Source organism: Takifugu flavidus, unplaced genomic scaffold, assembly GCF_003711565.1.
Source record: "Takifugu flavidus isolate HTHZ2018 unplaced genomic scaffold, ASM371156v2 ctg244, whole genome shotgun sequence".
NCBI lineage: Eukaryota > Metazoa > Chordata > Actinopteri > Tetraodontiformes > Tetraodontidae > Takifugu > Takifugu flavidus.
In genome coordinates this window covers 48,410-59,714 of record NW_026621902.1, presented here as the reverse complement: position 1 = coordinate 59,714, position 11,305 = coordinate 48,410, and the positions used below count along the sequence as shown (strand labels likewise).

At 45.4% G+C, this 11,305-nt stretch overlaps 1 protein-coding gene across 2 annotated transcripts; it reads left to right on the top strand.

Moving 5' to 3' along the window:
- Positions 1–2,000: 2,000 nt before the first annotated feature.
- On the top strand, positions 2,001–4,631 carry LOC130519906 (uncharacterized). 2 transcript variants are annotated; one of them, XM_057023514.1, is made up of 6 exons: positions 2,001–2,858; positions 2,975–3,013; positions 3,098–3,145; positions 3,246–3,497; positions 3,589–3,849; positions 3,934–4,630. In XM_057023514.1, the coding sequence occupies exons 1-6, from the start codon at positions 2,837–2,839 to the stop codon at positions 4,119–4,121; spliced, it is 810 nt and encodes a 269-aa protein (XP_056879494.1). In that variant the 5' UTR covers positions 2,001–2,836; the 3' UTR covers positions 4,122–4,630. The 2 variants fall into 2 exon arrangements, with proteins under 2 accessions (XP_056879494.1, XP_056879495.1); XM_057023515.1 differs by lacking the exons at positions 2,975–3,013; positions 3,098–3,145 and having other exon boundaries at positions 3,934–4,631.
- Positions 4,632–11,305: the final 6,674 nt, after the last annotated feature.

Sequence of the window (11,305 nt, the reverse complement as noted above, 5' to 3'; positions counted from 1 at the left end):
ATGTGCACTTGGCACCAGGACGCAGATCGATGATCGACTTTGTGGTTGTGTCATCGGATTTGCAAGGTGGTTGGTGCCTGTCGTGGCGGCAATACCCGAACCCGCTGGTGGACACCAGCGGTGAGGGATGCCGTCAAGCTGAAGGAGTCGTATCGGGCCTTACTGGCCTGTGGGACTCCTGAGGCAGCAGATGGGTACCGGCGTGCCAAGCGGAGTGCAGCTACGGCCGTTGCCGAGGCAAAGACCCGGGCGTGGGAAGAGTTCGGTGAGGCCATGGAGAACTACTTTCGGATGGCCTCGAAAAGGTTCTGGACCACCATCCGGCGTCTGAGGAAGGGGAAGCAGTGCACTGTCAACACTGTATAGTGGTGATGGTGTGCTGCTGACCTCAACTCGGGATGTTGTGGATCGGTGGAAGGAATACTTCGAGGACCTCCTCAATCCCACCAACACGCCTTCCAGTGAGGAAGTAGGGCCTGGGGACCTGGAGATGGGCTCTCATATCTCCGGGGCTGAAGTTGCCGAGGTAGTCAAAAAACTCCTCGGTGGCAAGGCCCCGGGGGTGGATGAGATCCGCCCGGAGTTCCTTAAGGCTCTGGATGTTGTAGGGCTGTCATGGTTGACTTGACTCTGCAACATCGCGTGGACATCGGGGGCAGTGCCGCTGGATTGGCAGACCGGGGTGGTAGTCCCTCTTTTTAAGAAGGGGGACCGGAGGGTGTGTTCCAACTATAGGGGGATCACACTCCTCAGCCTCCCTGGTAAGGTCTATTCAGGGGTACTGGAGAGGAGGGTCCGCCGGACAGTCGAACCTCGGATTCAGGAGGAGCAATGTGGTTTTCGTCCTGGGCGTGGAACAGTGGACCAGCTCTACACCCTCAGGAGGGTCTTCGAGGGTGCATGGGAGTTTGCCCAACCAGTCCACATGTGTTTTGTGGACTTGGAGAAGGCATTTGACCGTGTCCCTCGGGGGGTCCTGTGGGGGGTTCTCCGAGAGTATGGGGTGTCGGGCCCGCTGATACGGGCTGTCTGCTCCCACGATCGGTGCCAGAGTTTGGTTCGAATTGCTGGAATTGCTTGGTTCGAATTGCTGGCAGTAAGTCGAACTCGTTCGTGAGGGTTGGTCTCCGCCAGGGCTGCCCTTTGTCACCGATTCTGTTCATAATTTTTATGGACAGAATTTCTAGGTGCAGTCATGGTGTTGAGGGGATCTGGTTTGGTGACCTCAGGATCGGGTCTCTGCTTTTTGCGGATGATGTGGTCCTGTTGGCGTCATCGGCCCGTGACCTCCAACTATCACTGGATCGGTTCACCGCCGCATGTGAAGCGGCTGGGATGAAAATCAGCACCTCCAAATCCGAGGCCATGGTTCTCAACCGGAAAAAGGTGGAGTGCTTTCTCCGGGTCAAGGAGGAGATCCTGCCCCAAGTGGAGGAGTTCAAGTACCTCGGGATCTTGTTCACGAGTGAGGGAAGAATGGAGCGGGAGATTGACAGGCGGATCGGTGCGGCGTCCGCAGTAATGCGGACTCTGCACCGGTCCGTAGTGGTGAAGAGAGCTGAGCTGAAAGGCAAAGCTCTCAATTTACCGGTCGATCTTCGTTCCTACCCTCACCTATGGTCATGAGCTTTGGGTAATGACCGAAAGAACAAGATCACGGGTACAAGCGGCTGAAATGAGCTTCCTCCGTAGGGTAGCTGGGCTCTCCCTTAGAGATAGGGTGAGAAGCTCTGCCATCCGGGAGGAGCTCGGAGTAGAGTCGCTGCTAGAGAGAGAAATGGGGTACTTCTTGTCAAAGTGACAGGTTGACCTTTCCCTGAACCCGCCCACATCTGTTCCCCCCCCCCCCCACCTCCCTTCCCCGCCTTTCCCGCCTTTCTCCTTCCCGCCTTTTTTTAAAAAGGAAGGGCAGCAGTTACAAAACAGTTACAAAACAGTTTTGCCATAGTCCTGGCATAGCCATCTGTGGACAACATGAGTAGTTCTACATCCTTGATTGGTGAGACAGCTGTGACCGTTATAAGAGAATTGTGTGGAAAAGTAGTTGAAAAATCCACGGTGTTTGTACAGCGTTCTCAGGCGTCACCTTCTGAGCCTTTGCAGCAAGAATGGTCTTTGGAGCCTTATAGTCAAACAGGGAGTTTTGGGTATGTGTTCCGTTACAAGACGGGGGAGCTGATTCTCTATCAGCGGGAAGAATCTTCCAGTGAGGGGCCTATGTTGTCGGCTACGATGTCTTCCAATGACTGGGGTGTGTTGAAACTGATCAAACCGAGAATGGTGTGTGTGACTGAAGAAGGCTGTGAAGAAAGAAACAACACAGAACAGAAACCTTCCACAGAACAAACATTTTGTGAAACATTTGTGAAAACTAGAGAAGAGAAAACTATTGGAGAAAGTTAGACTGTTAGAACCCTAACACTGTGGTTCAGAAGAAAAGAGAAAAGAGTTGGTGGCCTCAAGTAAGAAATTTAGGGGCCTACGTTGTCTTCCGGTGTCCGAGGTGTGTAACTGAAGAAGCTTAAATCCCCTGGAGACCTGGAGGCCCTCCTGGAGAAAAACATTCTTAACATGAGTTAGATCGCCTGAACCTGTTGTTTGGTAGAGTTCCCGTGTAGGGAGGTATCCCCATGGGAGCTACATCACCACCAGTTGGTCCACCGGGGCAATCGTCAATATCAGACTTTTCGGCGCCAATCAACTTTTTTTTTTTTTTTTTCCTTCTCGCCAAGCATTGTAAAGCGAATATATACATGATCATCTCACAGTCATTAGCTCAGTCCTCCAGAACTTCATCGGAAGCTTCACCGTCTGCGAGCGCGTGTAACAAACAAAGATGGCTGCAAAGATGACTACCGGTAAGCCTCAAATTCTTCCCAAACTTTTTCTCTGTAGTTTTCTAAATAGTTTTAGAAAACTATTAATGAATGAACTATTAATGATTAACTACTATTTACGAATAACTGTGTTTTAGAAGTTACAGTAGAGGTTCACCATATGCCAATTTATCCTGGTAAGCAATCCGTGATCTTTTTAACCTGAAAGTTGTTCTATTTTTATTCTAGATTTTTAAGTGTAATTTTCTGTATCTTTAAAGTCAGCGCCGATGAGTTTGAAGGAATAACCCTCACGCAAACAGACATTGGTATTTTACATACAGTTTTTTTTGTTTTGTTTTGTTTTTTATGAACAGCTCAGTTGTTCATAGATTGCTGAAATATAACTTTTTATGATACATTTTTCAGATCTGTTAGCCAGGGCTGAAAGATTGGTATCCGAAGACAACCAAGAAACTGAAAAAGCAGTAAAAGCATTGCTGTGTTCTGAAACCCCACTCCCCGTGCAGGGGACAAATTGCTGTGTAACTGAAATTGGTGAAATTGAGATTGAGAGGGAAACCTCGGCACTTCAACATGGGACTGACTCAAGTAAGCAGACGAACAAACTCTCCAGAAGACGTGTGAGACAGCCAGGAGGACCGAAGTCGACTGTACAAGGTAATATATTTATCTGTGATTAGAAGTATATACAAAATATGTGCCGTTTTGATGATTTGTATTTTAACGATTTTCCCCTCTGTCTAAACAGAACCATCAAAACAGAACCTTCAAACGTGCGCCTCTCTGAGCACTGTGACTCCCACGGCCTTTCCACCCTCCCGTGAACCTTCTGCCCCTGCGAGGAGACGTAGAATACGGCAAGCGTGTACCACTCTGACCCCTGTACTTACAGCGGGACCCACGGCAGCTCCACTCTCCCTTTCACCAGATCCTTTCGAACCTGCGAGGCCGATAAGGAGACGTAGGAACCAGAGACACAAGTCTAACATTGTCAGGAGATTGTTTGATGGTATATTTTATACTATATCTTCTTGACTAATAATAATAATAATATATAAAAAAAAATAATAACTCATCTCTCATCTAATTACAGATTCAGGGTTGAGATTAAACGAGAGCGTTCCTGAATCGTCCTTCGACAGGGTGGAGGGGATACGGGGGGCAACGATCATCCCCAACAACAGCACGAGCACCACGAGAGCGTTCCTGAACCGCTCTTTGACAGGGTGGAGGAGGATACAGGCTGCTACATTCATTCCCAACACCCCCAAGACAAGGTAGTGCTGGAGATTTTCAATAATGTCATACGGTATATTGTTTCCTCCAATTGTAACCAAAGGTGTACTAAAACAGTGTTGAAAAAGCTGTATTTTTTTTTTTTCCTTTTTCTGTCTTTTGTTTAAGATATGGATGAGGATTTCAATGTTGAATATTTTAATCAAGTACCGAATGCTTTACAAATAGCTGTTGATCAATTAAGTGATGAGGATTTCAATGTTGAATATTTTAATCAAGTACCGAATGCTTTACAAATAGCTGTTGATCAATTAAGTGATGAGGATTTCAATGTTGAATATTTTAATCAAGTACCGAATGCTTTACAAATAGCTGTTGATCAATTAAGTGAAATTCCAATCTCCATTCCAATAAATTTACAATTTACAGAGCAAAATGAAAACGTCCTAGAACTTGACACCTTACGACTCATAAATGATGCCCTCGAAAACCTTAATGCAGTTAATGCAGTAGAGTTTGAAAATCATTCTCCTTCATCAGCTCTCCACACGCAAAGTGATCATGTCTTACACGCACGGGTAACAATCAGATCAGAGACGGATTCAGCAGAGACACAATCGGCTCTTCCTAACCCGCCTCCTGAACAGGATGAGAGGCCAGGAGAAGGGGGGTCAGAGAGCAGACCATCACCCCATCTTTCTCCTCAGCAAGGGGGAGGAGGGCTAGGAGAAAATCCATCCGATCTCTCTCCTGAGCGGGGTGAGAGGTTTTTTTAATGATTTTAACACATGGAGAACAAGACGCTCCTTTAACATTCCCACTCGGGGAAATGTGCCTGACATTGCAACATTCTATCGAGATGTAACAGGGGTTATCAGCGAATTGGTGGATGTTGCCAGACGACATAGTAGTCGCAATGATTTAATACAGTTGGAGGTGGTGGGTGAAAACGTACACAATCATGTTACAGTTGCTGTGGATGAACAAGGTGAAAATATTCTACCGGCTTTTAATGGAATGCTAGATCGGATTGTGCAGTCAAGCGGTATCATTTCATCGGATGAGAATATAGAATTCATCCTTCACGTGGTGCAGAACCCAGGAGGAGGTGCCAAACGTAAGATGGAGAAAACTCTAGACTGTGAAATCATTGACAAAAAAAGACGTCACTTATTTATCGTAGACAACAGAGACAACCAGCTTTGCTTCGCCATCAGTCTAGCTCACGTTATCTACCCGAAACTTACTGAAAACGAATGCCTTGATATTGCGAGGAAGTTGCAGCATCAGGCTGGTTTAAATGATGAGACCCCCGTCACTTTCAGTGACATTGGTAAATTTGAAAATATTCTGGGGCGTAAAATTGTTGTGTTTTACAGAACATGCCACAGTAAACCCCTCTCACATTATGAGACAAAATTCTCTGATCGTTCCAATCAGTTGTTTCTCTTTTTACTACAAAATCACTATTATGGCATAAAAAATCTCAAAGCCTTCCTGGGGTCGTCAGTCTGTAATTATTGTTACAAGACTTTTAAGCACCCCTATACCCTTTTGTAAAGGTTACTGCGCAGTGTGCAACGATCCTGCCTGCCCCACAGAAGGGTTCAACACAGTGGTTTGCTCTGACTGTAACAGAACGTGTCGCTCACCCTCTTGTTTCACCAGACACAAATTGGTCGGTTCAAGCAGAAAGTCCAGCCTCTGCGCCGAATCAAAAAATGCGCACGATGCGAACTATACTACAGTGTCAATTTGTCGTTAGACGATGCAAAGCATCGCTGTGCGGTGAAAAAATGTAAAATCTGTGGTGAAAAACTGCAGAGCGACTCTAAAGTCGATCATAGTTGTTACATTCCTACCCTCCAACCAGACATCTCACATCCTGATTTGGTTTTTTATGATTTTGAAACATTTGTGGGTCAAAATGGAGAGCATGTTCCTTTTTTAGTGCATACAAAACATCCAAAGTGAAGAGAAGGCGTTTTATGGTCTTGACTGTGCTAAAATGTTTATTTTGCATTTCAGGAAGCCACGATACAAACAGAACATCTTTATAGCCCATAATGCCAAGGGTTTGACAGTTATCTGGTGTTAAAAGGTATGTTGGAACTGGATGTGACGCCACAACAGATTCTGATGAACGGGAGTAAAATCCTCAGTTTTGAGGAATCCCATTATGGTCTCAAATTCATAGATTCCCTGTCATTTCTCCCCATGCGTCTCAGCGCTATGCCCAAAGCCTTAGGATTCACTGACAAGACCAAGGGGTATTTCCCACACAAATTTAGCTCAGAAATTCACCTCAATTACGTGGGGCCCTATCCCGTTCCGTCCGACTACGGCGTAGATCGCATGACGGTGCGCGAACGGGAAGAATTTGACCCGTGGTACAACGAGGTCAGCCGAGGTACCTTCGACTTCAAAAAGGAGGCCTCGCTGTACTGCAAAAATGATGTTGACATTCTCACCCAGGGCAGTCTTAAATTTAGAGATCAGTTCCTAGGTGAGACGGGGGTAGACCCTTTTGGTTCTATCACCATAGCCGGAGCCTGTATGAAGGTGTTTCGCACCATTATCTGACTCCTAACACTCTGGCTATCCCCTGCCCTCACAACTATTTGAATCAGAGCAAAAGATTCTCTAGCGCATCGGTTCAATGGTTAGAATGGTTGATGCACAAAGAAAAAATCTTTATACAGCATGCTCTAAACATGGGTGAAAAACAGATTGGTGCATTTTTCGTAGACGGATATGCTGAGATTGACGGTGTAAAACATGTCTGGGAATTTCATGGATGTTTTTACCACGGCTGTCCCAGTTGCTTTGATCCCACAGTACAGTGCGATATGAGAGCGTCACCTTTGGTGAACTGCACTACAAAAGTGAGAAGAGGGTGAGTGAGCTACAGACCACACATGGGGTTCGTGTTGTAGTCATGAGAGAACACACGTGGAACCAGATGAAAACAACATGCACGGAGGTTAAAGAATTTCTCCGTTGCTTTAACGCTCCTGAGCCTCTCAACCCCCGAAAAGCACTTTTCGGGGTAGAAAACGAGCGCTTTAAAACTGCGACACACCGGCAGCGCCCGATGAAACCATCCACTATGTTGATGTCACCTCACTGTACCCGTTTGTCAACAGTACTTGCTCTTACCCCTTTGGTCACCCCGTGATCATCTACAAAGATTTCGAGGACCCACGCAGCTACTACGGCTTCATCAGAGCCACTGTGTATCCTCCTCGAGGTCTTTTATTCCCCGTGTTACCGCACAAAAGTGAGGGAGGTAAATTACTCTTTACACTGTGTCGCACCTGTGCCGAAACTAACAATGAGGGTGGCCCCTGCGAACACGACGATGAGGGCAGAGCTCTGACGGGGGTCTGGGTCACCGTTGAATTCATCAAAGCTCTGGAGGTGGGTACAGGGTGGGTAAAATTACAGAAGTCTGGCACTTTGACAAGAGCAGCGACACTGTGTTTACCGACTACATACACACCTTTTTGAAAGGAAAGCAGGAAGCCTCGGGTTACCCCGCTGAGGCGACGGACCGAGAGAGCAGGGAAAAATACATCAGGGACTATCAGGAGCATCAGGGCATTCTTTTAGATGCTGGCAAAATCGAGACCAATCCTGTGAAAAGACAGGTTGCTAAATTGTGTCTCAACAGTTTGTGGGGAAAGTTTGCACAGAGAGATAATTTGTTTAAAACCACCATTGTCTCAGATCCTAAAGAATTCTTTAGTTACATGTTTTCAGGTAAATACAAAGTCGAATACTTTTCCGTTCTCCACAGCAACAGAGCTCTCATCAGGTGGAAATACACCGACGGGTACGTTCAACCCCCAGGTAAACAGAATAATGTTTTTATTGCGGCATTCACCACAGCACACGCACGACTGAAGCTGTACAGTTATCTGGAAAAACTACAAGACAGAGTGTTTTACATCGACACAGATAGTTTAATCTATCTGGTCAAAGAGGGTGAGAAACCTCTAGAGAGGTGGTAACTATTTAGGTGACCTGACGGATGAACTGGATGGTGACAGAGCTTCAAGAGTTTGCAGCAGTGGGTCCAAGAGTGAGGCGACGCGGGGAAATCCACCAATACGAAATGGTCAAACTGAGCAGTGAAAATAAAGGTAGACAGCAGACACTCCGACGGGAATGTTGTGGATGGAGACAGAGCGTGTGAGCGGTTTGCAGGAGTACGTGACGTCAGACCTGAGAAAGAAGAACACAAAGATAAACATGAGGGAGAACACATGATCATCGAGATCAGAGCGAGGGAACGGAACTAGACCACGTGAACAGAGACCGTGAAGGGAAGGTGTTTGCATTGACGAAATGACTAATTTGAGCTTGACAGTTCAGAAAGCATCCTGAGCAACTGGTGTATGACAAAAGGCAAGTTCTCGGGAGATTAGCAAACGGAGGAAAAATCTGACCTATTTGAGGCGTGACTTGTATCCGTCATACCGTCCCACATCAGACGTCTGGTTTGCATGAGAAATGTTATTTGTAAAAACTTCGGTTACCTTTGCTGAGGAACAACTATTGGTATTAATGCAGGAAATTGATTGATCAAGGATTTCCTTTTTCTGTTTAATCGTGGGTACCGAGAGGGTGTGGAAGACCATTGTAAAAAATGATGGAAAACTGTGACCGGAATAAATGTTGTCCTGACAATATCGTGTGGATTTATACCTCTTTTCAACCTATGTACACTGAACTGCAAAAGATGATTAAAAACATTAAATGTCAAAGGTCTGCCGATTCTTTTGAAGATGAAACACTGTTTCCTCCTGATCAAAAGCTTGATTATTTTGGACGATGTTATTTTCAAGCCTCTGACCATCAGAAGTGGTAAAGATTTTTACACAGTACGCCACCACAGAAACATGAGCGTTATGATGTTGACTCAAACGTGTTTCACCAGGGTAAACACAGTCGGACCATCAGTTTGAACAGCAATTATTTGGTCATGTTTAAAAACCCACGGGATAAACTACAAATAAATATATTGGCTCATCAGATTTTTCCATCACAAAAGACATTTTTCTTGGAGAGTTTGAAGACGCCACAAAAGACCCTCACGGGTATTTATAGTGGATCTCACCCCCGTCTGCCCAGATCGTTACAGACTGGGATAGGGTGTACTTCCTCACCAGCAAGCGGCCGTTTACATCCCCAGAGCGTCGACGTAGATCTCATGAGCGCGTATAAAGAAACGCACCCCTGCTGAAGGCCCGTACCGTGCCACACCCAAGAAACGTAGAGACATTCGTTATTCACAGCTCCCCGGATTTAGAAGACATGTGTGAGATTTCTTTAAATCTTCTAAAAGGAAACGTCCCCCTGACTCCTTCTCAATTTAAAAAAAAAACTGAAGAGACAGAAATAAAATTATCAAACTGTTGGCTGATAAAAGAACCAGTTTAAAGAGGAAGCAACAGGTTCTAAAGAAGCAGACGGGGGATTCTTTTACCTCTCCTCTCAGCGGTGGTACCTTTGATCGGGAACCTCGTCGGAGGATGATACGAAAATGACTTTGAAAAAGGCCCAAAAAATGTTTCTCGTCACCCTCATCAACTCAACCGCCTGATGCGACCCTCCCAGTCCATCAGAGATGTCGCGGAGGACGATTTGGATGCTAGGATGAGAGCCATCTTAAACGAGCAGGGGCTGAGCTCTCATGAAAAAATTAAAAATATAAGCGTTACTGCAAAGATATCTGACCTTTGTGAAGCAGGATCAGACAGAGAATCTGACAGAGAATCTGAAAAAGCTTGTAATTTTTTTTTCCTTTTTCTGTCTTTTGTTTAAGATATGGATGAGGATTTCAATGTTGAATATTTTAATCAAGTACCGAATGCTTTACAAATAGCTGTTGATCAATTAAGTGAAATTCCAATCTCCATTCCAATAAATTTACAATTTACAGAGCAAAATGAAAACGTCCTAGAAATGACACCTTACAACTCATAAATGATGCCCTCGAAAACCTTAATGCAGTTTAATGCAGTAGAGTAGAGTTTGAAAATCATTCTCCTTCATCAGCTCCACACGCAAAGTGATCATGTCTTACACACCGGGTAACAATCAGATCAGAAACGGATTCAGCAGAGACACAATCGGCTCTTCCTAACCCCCCTCCTGAACAGGATGAGAGGCCAGGAGAAGGGGGGTCAGAGAGCAGACCATCACCCCATCTTTCTCCTCAGCAAGGGGGAGGAGGGCTAGGAGAAAATCCATCCGATCTCTCTCCTGCCGGGGTGAGAGGTTTTTAATGATTTTAACACATGGAGAACAAGACGCTCCTTTAACATTCCAATCGGGGAAATGTGCCTGACATTGCAACATTCTATCGAGATGTAACAGGGGTTATCAGCGAATTGGTGGATGTTGCCAGACGACATAGTAGTCGCAATGATTTAATACAGTTGGAGGTGGTGGGTGAAAAACGTACACAATCATGTTACAGTTGCTGTGGATGAACAAGGTGAAAATATTCTACCGGCTTTTAATGGAATGCTAGATCGGATTGTGCAGTCAAGCGGTATCATTTCATCGGATGAGAATATAGAATTCATCCTTCACGTGGTGCAGAACCCAGGAGGAGGTGCCAAACGTAAGATGGAGAAAACTCTAGACTGTGAAATCATTGAAAAAAAGACGTCACTTATTTATCGTAGACAACAGAGACAACCAGCTTTGCTTCGCCATCAGTCTAGCTCACGTTATCTACCCGAAACTTACTGAAGACGAATGCCTGATATTGCGAGGAAGTTGCAGCATCAGGCTGGTTTAAATGATGAGACCCCCGTCACTTTCAGTGACATTGGTAAATTTGAAAATATTCTGGGGCGTAAAATTGTTGTGTTTTACAGAACATGCCACAGTAAACCCCTCTCACATTATGAGACAAAATTCTCTGATGTTCCAATCAGTTGTTTCTTTTTACTACAAAATCACTATTATGGGATAAAAAATCTCAAAGCCTTCCTGGGGTCGTCAGTCTGTAATTATTGTTACAAGACTTTTAAGCACCCTATACCCACTTTTGTAAAGGTTACTGCGCAGTGTGCAACGATCCTGCCTGCCCCACAGAAGGGTTCAACACAGTGGTTTGCTCTGACTGTAACAGAACGTGTCGCTCACCTCTTGTTTCACCAGACACAAATTGGTCGGTTCAAGCAGAAAGTCCAGCCTCTGCGACCGAATCA